The 17,661-nt window shown below is 41.5% G+C and overlaps 1 protein-coding gene across 2 annotated transcripts in view; it reads right to left on the bottom strand.

The window, feature by feature from the left end:
* The window catches only part of ADAMTS5 (ADAM metallopeptidase with thrombospondin type 1 motif 5), a 56,792-nt gene that overhangs the window by 13,765 nt on the left and 25,366 nt on the right, over nucleotides 1-17,661 (bottom strand). For both annotated transcript variants that reach the window (XM_061423519.1, XM_061423441.1), the window contains exons 3-7: nucleotides 15,975-16,142; nucleotides 5,888-6,171; nucleotides 3,883-4,066; nucleotides 3,133-3,308; nucleotides 807-982 (exon numbers count right to left, since the gene is read on the bottom strand). In XM_061423519.1, coding sequence (XP_061279503.1) covers nucleotides 807-982; nucleotides 3,133-3,308; nucleotides 3,883-4,066; nucleotides 5,888-6,171; nucleotides 15,975-16,142 — 988 coding nt within the window. The remainder of the gene's footprint in view (nucleotides 1-806; nucleotides 983-3,132; nucleotides 3,309-3,882; nucleotides 4,067-5,887; nucleotides 6,172-15,974; nucleotides 16,143-17,661) is intronic.

Here is a 17,661-nt window from a genome sequence, read left to right as displayed (position 1 = left end):
TGCCTGCCCCCCTTCACTCTACACCACCAGAAAGTGAAAGTGTTAGTTGCTCAGTTGCGTCCGACTCTTTGCAACTCTATGGACTGTAGCCCACCAGCCTCCTCTGTCCATGGAATTCTCCAGGCAAGAATACTGGAGTGGGTAACCATTCTCCCTTCTCCAGGGCATCTTCCCGACCCAGGGATAGAACCTGTGGTCTCCCGAATTGCAAACGGATTCTTTACCCTCTGAGTCATTCCACCAGAAGGGTGGGCAAAATACCTAGGTCCCCCTCTGGCCAACCCATGGACACATTCCTACTCATCCCATATAAAGAATGAGCTCTCTCTCCTCAGGGGAGTGAGCAAGCAAGGGGACCTGTTGCTTGTTGTTTTGCTTCCCTTTGTATGGGCCCCAGTAAAGCTTTTCTTGAATTTCTTGTATGCCTTCTAGTCAATTTCTATTGCTTAGAGGAGGCCAAGAACCCTGGTGGGTAACATGCCCACAGATAGCTTAGGATGTAATGAGTCCTCCTTTATCAATTTTGTAAGAGTCTAAAGTCACATGATGCGAAGAACTGACTCATTTGAAAAGATCCTGATGCTGAGAAAGATTGAAGGCAGGAGGAGAAGGGGACGACAGAGGATGAGATGGTTGGATGGCATCACCGACTCAATGGACATGAGTTTGAGTAAACTCCGGGAGTTGGTGATGGACAGAGAGGCCTAGTGTGTTGCAGTCCATGGGATCGCAAAGAGTTGGACACAACTGAGTGACTGAACTGAAAGTCTTGTTCAGGTCAGTTAAAGGTGGTTCTCTCACATTACCTTTTTTTATTGAAGGTTCCGACCACCTTTGTGCAACTGGAGTTGTCTCCTCCACAGACGCCACACTTGTCATACTGCAGCTTCGAGCCAATGATGCCGTCACAGCCTGTCCGCACACACTTCCCCCGGACACACACGGAATTGCTGTATGGCCTGCACTCTGTTCCATCGGTCACCTGAATAATGAGAAACACCTTAGCGATGGGAAATACTGGGTCTGCATATGTGGTTTCTTTGATTAAATCAAGTTTTAATTTGGGACTTTTAAGTTTGATTGGAATAGATTTTATATCAGAAACTAAACAACCCAAAGAAGAAAAACAAACACCACCCCCACCCCCCCAAAAAAAGCCATGGTTTCCAGGAGTATTGAGTAGAAAATCTTTGACATATTGGCAGGAAGATGAACTGGGATAAATCAGGGTTATGCCCTTTCTTTCTTCTTTCTCTCTTGAGCTTAATCTGAATGTGTTAGGAGATCCAAAGTCCTCATCTCCATTTCTGTGTCTGTGATAAGTCCCCATGGTATAGTCTTGTCTTTCTATTGCAGAATATTTCACCCAGTATGTGGGACTGTTTGTCACTTGTGTGGAGAGAGGGAGAGCAGGATTTGAGCAGGCTCAAGAATGTGGGCATCCTTTCTGGTTGCATACTTGTTATTACTGTCATAAAATTGAAAATCTACGCCAGACACGCACAGCCTTGTCATGTTGGAAAGCATTCCCTATTGTGTGAAATGGTGAGATGCTGAAATAGAGATGTGTACATGTATGCTCAGTTGCTTCAGTCATGTCCAGCTCTTTGCAAACCCACAGTCCATGGCCCAGCAGGCTCCTCTGTCCATGGTATGGTCCTGGCAAGAATACTGGAGTTGGTTGCCATGCCCTCCTCCAGGGATCGAACCCGAGTCTCCTGTGTCTCCTGCACTGCAGGTAGATTCTTCACACTGAGCCACCAGGGAAGCCCCAAATAGAAACAAACGTGTAAAAAAAGGAGTCTGGGGAAGTCTGAGAAAAGTACTTACTGGAAGAGACTGCATATTTTTGAAAAAAAGAATTAGTGTATATTGAAAAAGGTAGTTATAAAATAGTATATATATGACCTCTTAGTGGTTTGTGTGTGTAACACACATAGTCATACAAATAAATGTACATATTTTGTATTTGTGTATAAACAAAACTCTTGTCATATATGTCTGTGAGTATATGAACACATGGATGTGTGTTAATTGGGGTGGGATATTCTTCAACAGGTTAACAACTCTCTGAATGATTATATTTCCAGATAATGGTTTTTGCTTTTATTTTTTATATAATATTTTTAAAAGAAAATGTTTTATTTTGCAATAAAAGATGAAATGTTTTAAAATGTACATAACTGGGACATTAACTTATTTTTCAATAATATGTCATAAATATCTGAAGATCTGTTACAGAGGTGGTTTTAAATATCACATCTATTTACAAATTAGATAAACCGTATTTTAAGCCATAGCATAATGTTGATTGTGAGAAGTGAAACTTCAGTAATTTAGAAAATGCTCTTCTGTGGAAAATAAAGGATGTATATATTATGATGTGTATATCTAGAGGGACATTGATTCATATTAAAAATGCAGGACATTTTAAAGTCTCAGTCAGGGATAATGATGTTGACATCCTGCTTCATGAATCACCAATGGAATTCTTCAATAAAACATAGAAAAAATAGACAACTTTCTTGTTTTATAGTCCCCTTTACAAATATAATTTGTGCTAAAAATATGAAAAAGTATTCTTTTGAGAAGTAGTCGTTCCATCTAGGAGGGAATACAAACTTTAAGTATCCTTTATATTTATCTTTGCTTCCCAGGTGCCTCAGTGGTAGAGAACCTGCCTGCCAGTGCAGGAGATGCAGGTTTGAACCCTGGGTCGGGAAGATCCTCTGGAGGAGGACATGGCAACCCACTCTAGTATACTTGGGAATCCCATGGACAGAGGAGCCTGATGGGCTACAGTCCATGGGGTTTCAAAGAGTCAGACATGACAAATTACAAATGTACCTAGGGAATACTATTTTGAAGTTAAGGTCACAACTCATCTTCTTGACAGAGTTACGCTTTTTCAAAAAATAGCTTTTAAAACATTTACTTGTTCTGTTTACAAAATCCTTTTGATTCATTGTAGCAAGTTTGAAAATACAGAAATTACAGAGGTGAAAATAAAACCTTCCAAAATCTAGCCACCCCTCAAATAATGACTGTTTACATTTGGTATGTGCAGCCTCCATCCTACCAAGTACTTCCCACCAAGGACGCCCACTGTTTCTGGACAGTCTGAGCAGTTACCTTTGGAGAGAACACCACGTAGTAGCCAGTGCCCTTAGCTCTGCAGGTCAGTTTGCACACGTCTCCGGGCAGGACACCAGCATATTTGGGAACCCATTCCACAAACGTTTTGACTCCTTTTGCATCAGACTGATATCCATTTTTGGCCTCACACTGCTCATGACGAAAAGATTTACCTAAAAATAAAAAAAGCACATTATTACTCTGTTCTGAAACTCAGATACATTCTTATTCATGTAAATACTTTTAAGGAGAAGATGCTGTTTTTTTTTCTACAGTCTCTTGACACACCAGTGTTGAAGGATTTTTATCCACAGAGTTGAAAATAGCAATTATTTTTTCCTACTCCCAGAATACTCAACTGTTTATGATAATAATTTAAAAACCACTCATGTATTTGTTACTGATTTGCACACTGGTGGAACAGTGTGGTACAAGATTAACAGAATATTTCTTCAGCCTCTCCTATTGATGACGGCTAGAATAAAATTGTTGTTGTCTAGTTGCTAAGTCCTGCCTGACTCTTTTGCAACCCCATGAACTGTAGCTCACCAGGCTCCTCTGTCAGAGGATTTCCCAGGCAAGAATACTGGAGCCATTCCCTTCTCCAGGGGATCTTTCTGACCCAGGAATTGAACCCATGTTTCCTGGATAGGCAGGCAGACTCTTTACCACTGAGCCACCAAAGAAGCCCCAGAATACACATTACGCTTGACATATGGTGGCTGCTGACACTTGGGAGCCGCGTACCGTTAGCTGGGCAGGGCGTGACGCTGCAGGAGCGGTAGATAGCCCTCTTCCCTGTGCAGTAGCGGCCGTTGTTCCTGGGCGCTGGGTTATTGCAGTGGCGGTAGGCAAACTGCACTCCGCCCCCACACGAGCGAGAACACTGGCCCCAGGACCCCCAGGACCCCCAGTTGCCGTGGCTTGATGTCTAAAATAGAAAACAGGAGATATTTTACTCAGAAGAGTGGACAATTTTCAAAATGTACATTCAGAAATCACTTGCATGCAATGACTCGATGGAAATGTCATTGCAGATAAAACATGATCATCTCTGAGTTTAACACGGTCACAGATGTTGAACACTCTGAAGTTGCAATGCGATTCCAATTCTAAACAATCCACCTTTTCTGCCCCCTGCGCCCCCAGCACTAGAGGATCTGAACGGGTGTGTACTTGGTCACTCATTCTTGTTCAACTCTTTGTGACCCCATGGACTGTAGCCCACCATGGGCTCCTCTGTCCATGGGATTATTCAGGCAAGAATACTGGGGTGGGTCGCCGTTTCCTCCTGCAGGGCATCTTCCTGACTCAGGGATCAAACCTGTGTCATCTGCATCTCCTGCACTGGCAGGTGCATTCTTCACCCCTGAGCCACCTGAGAAGCCCAGAGGGTTTGAATATTCACCTGAAGTACTGGGCACGCTGCAAGGACCTTCTGATAACTGTGTGTATCTGTCAATTACCACTGAATCATGGTTCACCTTGTGTCCACTCTGACTTTGCATCTTTAAAGAACTGTGTGATGCTAAAGAAGCTGCATGATCCCAGGCTGATTATGCTTCCATCTTTTCTCCCTCTTGAGCACTCAAGTTCTGCAGTCCCTTTGCAGATATCACACAGCCCATCTGTCACATGTAAACGTATCTGACCTGAGCTTGGCTTCATAACACCCAGTAGAAAGGAAACAAGACAGATACTAACAGCACCCAATCACATGGACCAACACCACAGGGAATGAAGAGCCCTGTTATGACATCCCAGGTTGATTCCTCTGGAAACGCTGCAGCAGGAAGCCGAGAGACGCCAAAAGGAAGATATTAGAAACTCCTTTGTCAAGGACATTCCTGAACAACCTCCTCTGGCTGCATGGTTCAGGGTGTCTGTGTCAGGGTATCTGAGACTAGTAGCTTGGGTGGTAAGCCTTGAAAGGAACAAGCAATGAGCCGATGGCAAAGGTCTTCCAGGGACTCTGAAAATGTTGCAAGTGAGAAGGAACCAATGCTTTGCTTGACAATGAAGGTGGTGGGAGCTGACGTGAAGCTGGACTGGGTATACAGGGAGGGAGGTCGGGTGCCTTCCTACAGCAGATGTGGCTACTTTAGTTCCTGAAGTTGGATGACTTGCCGTTGCCTCAGATGGTTAAAGGATCCGTCTGCAAGGTGGGAGGCCCAGGTTTGATCCCTGGGTTGGGAAGATAGCCTGAGGAACGAGATGGCAACCCACTCCAGTATTCTTGCCTGGAGAATCCCACAGACAGAGGAGCCTAGCGGGTTGTAGTCCATGGGTTTGCAAAGAGTCGGACAGGACTGAGCAACTAAGCATGTAGCAGGCACACCATGAGGGGGACCAGGAACATTTTGGAGCTGACCAAGTATTCCTGAGGATCATCTGTCAGCTCTACTGTGATTCCCTTCCTGAATTTAAACAAATGTATTCCGATAACTTGAAGAGCAGTTTGAAAGCAAACTCCCAAGTGGTGACTTGGGGGCCCTACTTGTGGTCTCAATGAGACAGAATCTGGGCTCTCTACTTATTTATTACTGGTATAACCCGAGACTGGCATTTTCTCCAGTAATTAACAGCTGAGGATGACTCCTGCAGGTAAAAGAGGAAGCAGTAAATAGATCCCTCAAGGAAAAATATTTTAACTAGGAAACAGAGCCTTCTGGGGACAGTCCCCTCCACATGTCACAGGAATGTACTTCAGCCCTTGAGGCTCCAGGCCTTGCGTGACAAGAAAAGCACTTACCGAATAATATTTTTTCTTGGTTTTGTCCACACACTTGCCCTGCAGGCAGATCCTCCCTTTCCCACATGGTGTTCCTTCCACGGCCGGCAGCTTCTTGGTCAGACACACCATCTGGCCCTGGCGCACCACGGCACACCAGAGGCGGGCACACACATCCATGCCGGGACACACCGAGTACTCTGGCCCGAAGGTCAGGTTGCACTGCTGGCTGGCATCGTAGGTCTGGCCTGGGAGCTCCTCGGGCCCGGGAATCTGTTTTCGTGGTAGGTCCAGCAAACAGTTACCTACAAGAACAACCCAGATTGGCCACTGTTCTGCATTTCTGTTTCCAACTTTGAAAATGATGGATCTAAAGAGGCAAGACTCCAGCTGGTGTGGAGACACATTGCATCCACAGATCCCCGGTGAGGGGACTCTCTGGACAAGGCTGGGCACCTCCATGAACTTGCCAACACCCACCAGGATTTCTGATGGATGATGTGCCCTGGGGTATCCATAATGATGGTATCATAATGACGGCAGTGAATTTTGTTTGATTAAATAAAATTTTGCAATAATTAGCTGTGAAAATAACCATCGTGCTGAGGGACTAAAAGAAACTGGGATGGACCTAGCAGAAATCAGAAAGTGGGTATAATAACAATGTGTGTGCTGTGTGCTAAGTCACTTCAATCATGTCTCACTCTTTGCGACCCCATGGACGGTAGCCCGCCAAGCTCCTCTGTCCATGGGATTCTCCAGGCAAGAATACTGGAGTGGGTTGCCATGTCCTCCTCCAGGGGAGCTTCCTGACCCAGGGATCCAACCGTGTCTCTTATGTCTCCTGCACTGGCAGGTGGCTTCTTTTCCACTGGTGCCGCCTGGGTGTTACAACAACGAGAACAACAACAATAAAGTTGCGTTTACAACTTTGAGAAACAGAGTTTGTCCTTGCGCCCTTTCTATGCCCCTTTGTCCACTACCAACCCCAATTCTTGCCTCTTTTTCACGCACTCATCCCCCATCCATGTCACCTTTCCATTAATTCCATAAATAAAGAACAATGGTCATTGCTGCACTTGGTCATTGCTGCACTCAATAAGCATCTGCTTAGCAGGTACCGTGTTCTACCAAACACACCAGATATTTGGGAATACAGAAAAATGACCCAGATTCACCCCTCAAGGGCTCCTGATAAACTGAAGGAAGCAAAGTAAGTCAAGTCTTTCTCTTAGACTGAAAAATTTTAATGAGCTTTCAGGCACCATGCATTACAGCAGTGGGAAAAGAAAGGAAAATATCTCTGATAACTTGGGACTGAGCCCATTTTGTCTCTCTTCACCTCCTTTTCTCCCCTTTGTGTCGGTTGTTGAGTACAATTGGTATTTGTTGGGTCTTTGGAGGGTGTCTGAGTACACAGTGGTGGGGGGGATCAGAAAGGGAGTGGGGACTCAGTAGAAGCTGACACAAAGACAGTGCAAACTCAGAAGCTAAAATACACCTCTCATTTCCCAGAAAGCTTCCCTAAGAAATTCCTTCTGAGTGAGTTAACTCCATTAATTTCCTCAGTTTGTATAGGAGCTTACATATTGTCTATCAGTTTCAGTATTTTTCTGTTTACTTGATTTTAGGATTTACACACTGATTGCTACTGCTATGTCACTTCAGGCATGTCCAACTCTGTGTGACCCCATAGACAGCAGCCCACCAGGCTCCCCCGTCCCTGGGATTCTCCAGGCAACAACACTGGAGTGGGTTGCCATTTCCTTCTCCAATGTGTGAAAGTGAAGTCACTTAGTCGTGTCCAACCCTCAGCGACCCCATGGCCTGCAGCCTACCAGGCTCCTCCATCCATGGGATATTCCAGGCAAGAGTACTGGAGTGGGGTGCCATTGCTTTCTCCGACACACTGATTATTTACACACTAACAATGATGAATATTTGTTACACGCTGACACTGGTTTTGGGCTTCCCTGGTGGCTCAAAAGTTTAAAGAATTCACCTGCAATGCAGCAGACCCAGTTTTGGTCCCTGGGTTGGGAAGATCCCCTACAGATGGGAACGGCAACCCACTCCAGTATTCTTGCCTGTAGAATTCCATGGACAGAGGAGCCTGGTGAGCTACAGTCCACAGGGTCACAAAGAGTCAGACAGGAATGAAGCGACTTAGCACAACACTCTTTTCAGTTCTTTAAATGTATCAGTTTATTCAATCTTTACGAGAATTCTACGTAGCAGATTCTGTTGTGTTGGCCAAGAAGTTCATTTGTTTTTTTTCCCATAGATGTTATGGAAAGACTGGAACAGAATTTTTGGTCAACTCGAGCATTATTTTCTTTATTTTGCAGATAAGGAAACCAAGGAACCTGAAGACCTAAGGATCAGTTACCTAAGGTCTCATAGCTATCAGGGCTTTATGCTCAGACCCTGCTCTTCTCATCATATACAAACCTGACTCTGCTTACCCATGTGGACAGGCTGCTTATTTTATTGCTAAAGGGCAGGCATGTGTACGAATCCTTTAAACGGTAACACCAGGCCTAATGGTAGAAACACCCGGTCTAAAGTTTAATTCTGGCAAAACACTAAATGGCTGAGTGTTCTTGGCCAAATTAGTTCACCGTCCCTAATTTATTTTCAAGATCTATGAAATGTTGCTTTTCTCACTGTGACACTGGAGGGGCAAAATTAGCTCACAGAGCTATTAAGGAGTGACCAGAAAAACATAAAACAATCATACTGGTACTATGCCCAACATATTTAACAACATTTCAGATTTATTTCGAGTTATTCTTTTTATCCAACAAAAGAAAACCATGTTTAAATCCTATTTTCCACTGAGAAATGGAATATTCAGCACATTTTAAGTACACTGCAAATGTTTTTACAACTACGCTCAAGTTTCTTCAAAGCGAATACCTTGAAATTTGTCAATCTGTGATGGAGGCATTATATGAAAATGAATAAAGAGCAAAGTTCCTATTTAACTTCTAAGCCAGACCTTTTGAGGAGGTAAAGCTTCTTAAGGCAGGCCAGAAAAAGCATTAAAATGTACTATCCAGCCAAATAGAACTTTGGGAGGAAAACATCAAGTTAAAAGAAAAACATCAACAGCAAGTCAATAGGAAGGAATGGTAGTAAAACCTCACTAAGCTTTGTTTAGAAGATAAAGTGAGATGAGGCCCTTTGGACTCCAGGAAGAGCATTATCTTCCTTGCTGCATAGAAAAGAGCCTTGTGTAAAGCAAAGAGTGCTTAGTGGGTTGATGATGGTAGAAGACTGTCAACAGATTTCTGAAGCATCAAGAATGCTTTCCAGATCTTCAAAAGTACTGTTCGACGAATCTTTTTTTTTTCACTGAAAATCACAGACTGTAACACTGTAACTAAACATCAGCTGGAAAGTATTTAATATGCGTGGGTGCCTGTGGCATGGGTCGACATTGCTTTTCCTCAAGTCAAAACAACTCATCACCTCCCCACGGATATGTCACTGACACCCTTTCAACCTCCCCGGCAGATGACTTGTGAAAAGAAATGGACAAGGTAATTGGAAATTGACTTACAACAAAGGAGGCTTCAGGAGGTGGGCCCTCTTTATTTAAGCTCACGTATGTCTCGTGCTCAGTCATGTCTGACTGCTTGCCACCCTTTGAGCTATAGCTTGCCAGGCTCCTCTGTCTGCGGGATTTTTCAGGCAAGAATACTGGAGTGGGTTGCCAATTCCTTCTCCAGGGGATCTTGCTGACCCAGGGATCGAACCTGTGTCTCCTGTGTCTCCTGCACTGCAGGTGGATTCTTTACCCACTGAACCATAACATATTTGCTTGACTATTAAAAAGAAAAAACATATTTAGTTCTGTGGTTTTCCGTTAGAGGTCAGTTGGAGACGAGCTGTTCTTGCTTAAAAAAAAAAAAAAAAGCTTTATTCAGATTTGCCTTTACTTATGACTTTAATGTTCTCAACATCAGGATTTGTTGCTGCATTAGTTGCTGATAACACTGAAATCTACAGTCAATCGATTTCATCTATATGTTGACGTGTCGTTTGGCGATAAAATAGATATAGACAGCACTACCAAATGGCAGACTGGTGCCAGGGAACAAGAATAAAAAAATCAAAATACAGTTTGATCCTGAGTCTTACGATATGAAATATTTAAGATCTGAGTAACAGTGGATTGGATATACATCTTTCATCTAAAAAATGTGTACAAGGTTAGCAAGGAAATTGATCAGTCTTTTAATACCATTTATATTGACCTCTAAAAGTGTTCAGTCTATTGCTGACTTTTCTTAATCTCTATTACTTTTATTCTCAACCATCTCTTTACATATTTTAAAATTTATCTTAGCCTGAAATCCTATCTGGACTTCACTGCCAACATTTTGTCTATTTATTTTGCTCCATAAAATTGCCAAGTTCTTTTTCCCTTTTCTTTCCCCATCTCTTTTCCTTCCTTCTTTCCTTTTGTCTTAACATTCTGTGTAAAGACAATGAAAATGTGTGCATATTGCAAATTTGTTTTCACTATCCATGTTAAATTAAATGCTTTCAGTAAGGTGAAAAGTTTAAAAAGTAAGACTCAGTGATTTGTGATGAACAAATAAAAGGAATAATGTGGTCATATCCCATGGCCATAAAGTACACTTTTGGGTGATGGAAGGTATGCCAAGTCTCTGAGAAATGGAGCAGAAAAATTTTTCTTTTTTATATCTGACTGGTGCCACTGTCTATCTTTCATATTAATGATTAATGAAAATTATCAGATGAAGGTAGGTTGTTCTTTTTCTCCCCGCTCCCCCCCTATTTCTAACACTGTAGTTATTTCTGTTTTCTCTTCCTTTTTAATACACATGATGAAATTAAGAATTGACCCAAATAGAGAATTCCCTGGCAGCCCAGTGGTTAGGATTTCATGCTTCCACTGCCAGGGGCCTGGATTGCATCCCTGGTCAGTGAACCAAGATCCTGCAAACCGAGTAGAGCGTACACACACACACACACACACACACACACAATGGCCCAAATATTCTTGGCCTAGGAGAAATAAATTAATATTCTTAATGAAACTCATTCAAAGAACTCTCATAACACTACAAACTCATTTCTTTATCATCATCCCTCTGTGGTCTTGCAACTCTTCTTTGAGGTCTTTATTTGAATGTCTAACATTAAAAGAGACACTGATGCATCATGGGTTCAATGATGGATAAACTAACTTGTTGCTTGTTGTTTAGTCCCTAAGTCATTTCTGACCCATTTGTGACCCTGTGAACTGTAGCCTGCCAGGCTCCTCTGTCTAGAGGATTTCTCAGGCAAGAGTACTGGAGTGGGGTGTCATTTCCTTCTCCAGGGAATCTTCCTGACCCAGGGATCAAACCTACATCTCTTGCATTGGCAGGAGGATTCTTTACCACTGAGTCAGTGACTCAGTAGTTAGTTGCTCAGCCTATAGCTCTCTAGACTCCTCTGTCCATGGGATTCTCCAGGCAAGAATATTGGAGTGGATTGCCATTCCCTTCTCCAGCAGACCTTCCTGGCCCAGGGATCGAATCCCGGTCTCCTGCATCGCAGGCAGATTCTTTACCGTCTGAGCTAAAGGGAAATCACTAGGGAGGCCCTTAAACTAACGGGCGATGACAAAGGCACAGTCATTACTGTGCCAAAGTAATTCAAAGTAATTCACGAGATCTGCTTGTGAAAGTGTGAGAAGCATTAGTACACTGTTTAGCAGATGTTATGCCAGGGAAATTTCGATTAAAAATTCTCTGTATTTGAGGATGAAGATTAGCTTTTTAAACAGGTCACTGTGGACTTAAAATTCATGTCTTACTTGCAAACTCTGTTAAAGAACATATTTACTGTGAAAAATCAAGAGGCTACCATAGTGGGCTTTGAATTTCGTAAGACCTTAAAAACCAAATGTTAACATCGTATTACGACCTCTATTGTCTATACTTCCAAAGGATTAAGAGAATGGCTTTTAATACCAGTTTTCCTCCAAAGTTGTGTGTTCAGTAAGTGGCTGCAAATTAGTTCTTTAAATATGAATTTTTTAAAGATGTCTATAGCTTTTCCTTAGCAGCCTGTGTCTTGGGTGTGCTTGAGTTGTATCTGCTTTGGCAGTGGCCCTTTCTCATCACCTGGCACTGGGGACTCAGGGATCCAGAGGACACGGCTATTATTTTTGGCTTCAAGATTATTAAGCATTTGAGAAAGGAAATTTAATAACTTGCTTTTGCTAAGCAATTTCTCTGCCAGTGCTTACCTTTATTTTTGAGGATCATACTCCTAAGCCAATTTGCCTAGAGCTAGGCTGTATAAACACTACAGAAAGTTACAAGTATCTTGGCCAGGCTGGGGTTGTGGGTCTCCCATAAGACATGACTTCTTCCTTTCTGAATCACAAATTTGCAGGCCCAGTTACTTTACAGTGTGCAAACTGAATTGTCAGTCATAACCTAATTGCTGTGCATTTCTTGTTGGAACTAAATCAGAAAGCACTCAATATTAATAAATTTAAATTTGGCAGTGGTAGAGTGCTACACATGTCTAGTTACTTATGGCTAATAATTTTAAAAACAAATGATACAAATTAAATTGTACTCTAAGAACTCATTTCTCCAGCATTGCTGGAGGTGGGAAGGAGACAGGTAAGCAATTATATAAATGAATTTTCTAGGTACTGTGCATGCGTGCATGCTCAGTCGCTTAGTTGTGTTCGACTCTTTGTGACCCCATGGACTGTAGCCCACCAGGCTCCTCTGTCCATGGGATTTTCCAGGCAAGAATACTGAACTGGGTTGCCATTTCTTCCTCCAGGAGATCTTCCCAACCCAAGAATCGAACCCGGGCCTCCTGCATTGCAGGCAGATTCTTTACCGACTGAGCTATGAGGGAAGCCCTAAATTGTTAGCGGCCTAGAAAATCAAAACAGAAAAACAGAACCCTTTCATTCCTACTGCATGTGAACGAATGGGCTCTGCATGCAAGTAGTAGATGGAAAAGGAAGGTTTGATGATATGGTTTCGTGACATCAGCTTAATCTTCTAACAAAGATGTGCGTTTGTTTGCTTTTGTTTGTCTTTCCATTGCCTTAGGCTTGAATGGTCCCCTTGATTCTCTCCTAAGCTCTGAAGTTGAAATGTCAGAACCACCACTATCTCAAAATCCCGCTGACTAATTCCTATCACCACATTCTCAGTTGAATTGACCTAAGTCAGTTTTTGGTTGCACTCTAAAAGTTATTAAGGTATTTAAAGTGACGCTTAAATGACAGTGCTACATAGAGTACTGCAGCTTCGATTCTGTATCTGTTTTTCAATGAATGCTTCCCTGGTGGTTCAGTGGTAAAGAATCCGCATGTGACACAGGAGACTCGGGTTTGACCCCTGGATTGGGAAGATCCCCTGGAGAAGGGAATTGCTATCCATTTCAGTATTGTTGCTGGGATAATCCAATGGACAGAGGAACCTGGTGGGCTACAGTCCACGAGGTTGCAGAGTCGGACATGACTGAGCATGCTTAGGTTAGGTTTGAAATGAATATAACTAATCTTGCCACTGTGTCACAGCTACGGTGCCTTTCTTTGACCCTCATCATAAAATCAGTTTTCTTTTGGAGGGCGGAGCTGGGTTGAAGGGTTAGCTAAAACACAAAACTGCTTACTCAACATTCAAAGGTGAAAGAGTCTAGGTTTTGATGAAATGAATGAATTAATGACTATATTATGAGAATTTCCTGTCCAACAAATATTGGTAATGAAATTTATTTATTTACTTAACATATAGATAGGAAAGTTAGATAAGATTTTCTCAGTGCAAATGAATGAGATCTATTTCTAGTAAAAGTATGGTTTGGTGGTTATCTACCAGGAGATCCTTTGGAGCAGATGCAGAAAGATGTATAAAATTTGTTGTAAAAATTTTTTAAATCTGAGTGTAGACTCTTTTAAATACAGAAATGAGATTTAGAAAGTGAAAACAATACTGGAAGCATCTTTACTGCATGGAAAGTAAAATCATGAATTCCACAAACATGAAATAAATGAATCATTCCAGAAATATGGCAATAAGGAACAAGATTTTGCACAGCATTGTAATTAGCTGACCTAATACTTATACAGGAAAAAAAAATGTTGGTCCCATTTTAGCCATAAGTATTTGCTGCCTTAGCAACTAAATCTGTTCATTTAGTGATTCAAAGTTTAGCTCAACCTTTTGGAATGTGTAATGTGGGATGCTAAAATAAAATATTAATGTTATTCCATATTCACAAAAGCTGAAAAAACAAAACAAAACAGTAAAAGTAGCATTAAGAGTTGAAACTAAGATTTCACCTAAGAAGAAATGTTATTAGATATGGACTTGATCAATGTAGGTAGGCAGATAATTAGGTAAGCATCCATCTCAGGACTCTGCATTTACTCAGCATTTTAAACTGAGCTAACTAAAAAGAAAATTACCACTTTATTATTAGTCTAGGATAAACCTAATACATCGATTCTTGAAATTGTTTCTAAATCTTTGAGATATTAGGCCATCTTTTCAACTAACAAAGAACAGTTATTTTGTGTTAAGGGAAATTTTAAAGCAAGCTAGGTAGGTATTGTTTTCAGGAACAGGAAATTTAAATAGTCGAAAGTAGCTAAAGCATTATCAATCCACCATTGACAGAGCAAAAATGAGTTTGTGAACATTTTGGCTATAAGACAACAAAAGTCTATATAGTAGAATTTCCTTTTGTCTGAAAATAACTGAATTTACTAATTGTCTTGTAATTATGTAGCCAAAGCTTAAGATGGCAAATTCACTAAGAAATTACAAAAATATCAGACTATAACTGCTGTGGAACTAGGGAAAAACAGTTACCCCAGATTCTCTTTATCCAGCTTTGAACCATATCCTGAGATAAATTTGTGAACAATTATCATGATCAAGAATATCTGTCCCATTTACTTCAATCATCAGTTTTAGAAAGAAACAAATTTTAAGAGGAAAGAAAAGGGAAGGGGAATGTGTCCATTCAGGTGGCACAGAGGGTAAAGAATCTGCCTGCAACTGAGGAGATGCAGGAGAGGTGGGTTCAGTCCCTGGGTTGTGAAGATCCCCTGGAGAAGGAAATAGCAACCTACTCCAATATTCTTGCCTGGAGAATCCCATGGACAGAGAACCCTGGTGGGTGACAGTCCAAAGGGTCGCAAAAAAGTCCATGGTGTCAAAGAGTAGGAACGGACTGAAGTGACCGAGCACGCACACATGTGATACAAGAAACTTGAACTCTGTGGTCTCTGAAAATCTCTTCCAAATTTATCTCATCTATTTGCCTGTGTTTCCAGTATTTTAAAGTAACAGGGATGCTAGGAAATTAGCAATAGCTTGTTTCAAAGATTACTTTAGGGTCAGAATTTATTATTTCTAAAAACTGTGGCTTCCTTGGTATTTTGATATAATTTACAGCACTAATCCTAGATTTAATAGACCTTAATAAAGTATGCTGTGCTCTTGAACTCCATTTAGAGGATAAAGCCAAAGATTTTCTTTTGAAGTTCTTAAACTGTTTTCTCATGGTTCAGATTGATTTTCTATTTCTGTTTCTGCAGCTTTTACCCCACTTTCATGAAAACAGGCTGCCAGGGTGAAGCCAAGTCTTGTAGTGAATGTAGATCTATGGAGCTTCCTTTCTTGGTTTTATGCTACCATAAAGAGAATCTGACAGAATTGTTACTTATATTCTAACCATATCTTTATAATAAGCATGTAACAAATAATTCTGAGAGTCCTATTAATAACAGGGAAATGAGATATATGCCAACATTCTCACAGGAGGCTGGTGTGGTGAAAGAGGGAATAAAAGCCAGGCTTTCAGGGCACTAGCGAGGCCTTCTGTGTGGTCTCCCACACTGCTTCTCTTTGAACTTGGCAATTCAAAAGCAAAAAATACCATAGCTATAATGCCACCAAGGATGTTGGCATTCCATACCAGTAGACAGACCCCCTTGTTCCTTTTTCTGACACTGTCTCAGCAACCATTGTCTTAGAGGACAAGGTGAACACCAGGAGGATACAATGAGGTGTTGTTTCTGAGCCTGTGGAGCTGTACCTACCGTGACCATCATCCAGAAATTCTGTGATGGTGGCTGAGGTGCATTTGGACCAGGGTTTGGATGCGTCAATGCTGGTTAGGATGGAAGACATTAAGCGCTTATCTTCCGTGGAGCCGAAATTTTCTTCACAGAACTTGGAATCGTCATGGGAGAGGCCAAGCAGATGTCCTGAAAGACAGGATAGATGAAGTGCAAATAATGAGCGATTTTTGCACATCTACTTTTCTGTGGCAATTAAACTAGCACTTGACTCTTCTCTTCCCAGTTGTACATGAGTTCATTTTAACTGCTTTTTCACACAGAGACTGGATGCCCCCTAGGGAAATTAAAGCTGGATGTCATCAGAGCGGTCACTTTTGGTGAACATTCTGGGGAAAACTGAAAAATTACACGAGACGAGATGTTCCCATAATCCATCTGGATCACACATGCTCAAGAATATGTAGAAACAGACCTTATTTAGAATCTAGAATTTGCAAGGCAACTGTGGGATTATGTCATAGTCCTCACAACATATTATTTTGAATGCTTGTTAATTTTCCATCTTCTGTGCTCAACTATAAGCCCCATGAGATCAGAGAGCATTCCCCACCCCCCTACTCCCCACCAGCCACTGCTGGAAAATCTATATTTAACTCTATGTTCTGCAAGTTACAAACACTTAATACTGGTATTTGAAGGTCAGGGACTTCCATTTTCTTGGCCACGTAAATAGGTAGCCATATAAGAGATGACTAGAAGAGAAAAGAAAGAAGTGAACTTAGCAACTTCCTGGTTTCATGCAAATGTTAGCTTGCGTCACTCTTTCATTTCTTTCCGTTATTCAGTAAGTTGTGAATGTTCACTAGTTCTGCAAGTAAATGGTATATATTGAGGATATACCCATTTGCATTTAAGAAATACCTAAAGCACCAATATGACTCTCACCAAGTGTTAGCCGTTGGAGGGAAAACAAATACTAAGAAGGGAAGTGATTGTCCAGAACCACTCAGGTGGTGTTTGTGCTTAAGTCTACCAAACATACTGTCTGTGACCCCACACTGGTGCTCCCGTTCTACCGTGCTATTATTCCACAGAGTACATAAGCCCATTTTTACAATCTGACTAAAATTTTTTTATTACATAGGATTAATTTTTCACATAGTCTAAAGGTATAATACATTCTACAATACATTTAAAGTACTGGGGTTGTTTTTTTTTTTTTAGTTTTTAGCTTTTTAATTGGGGGATAATTGCTTTACAATAGTTGGTTGCTTTACAATCTGTTGGTTTCCGCCATACAGCAATGTGAATCAGCTATAAGTACACATATATCCACTCCCTCTTGAGCCTCCCTCTCACTCTCCTATTTATACACTCCTCTAGGTCATCACAGAGCACCAGCCTGAGCTCCCTGTAGTTATACAACAACTTCCCACTAGCTATCTAGTTTGCACATGGTGGTGCATATACTTCAGTGGTAAAATTCAGATTGGAGAGATTCTAAACAGTAAACAAGACATCCTAGTAGTGTAGTGTTTTTTGCAAAGCTTTTAAAACCCTACACAAACCACCAAAAAGAAAAAAAGTGGAAAATACCATAGAAAAGCGATTACTGCATTCTCCTTGAGTTCCTGAATACCAAAGGCAGGAACTTTGACCATTCTGCCAAGAAAAAGTCCAGTGTGCAGCAGTAAAACCCAACAGA

This window comes from Bos javanicus, chromosome 1 (genome assembly GCF_032452875.1).
Source record: "Bos javanicus breed banteng chromosome 1, ARS-OSU_banteng_1.0, whole genome shotgun sequence".
In the NCBI taxonomy this organism is placed as follows: Eukaryota; Metazoa; Chordata; class Mammalia; order Artiodactyla; family Bovidae; genus Bos; species Bos javanicus.
This window is presented reverse-complemented; position numbering and strand designations above follow the sequence as displayed.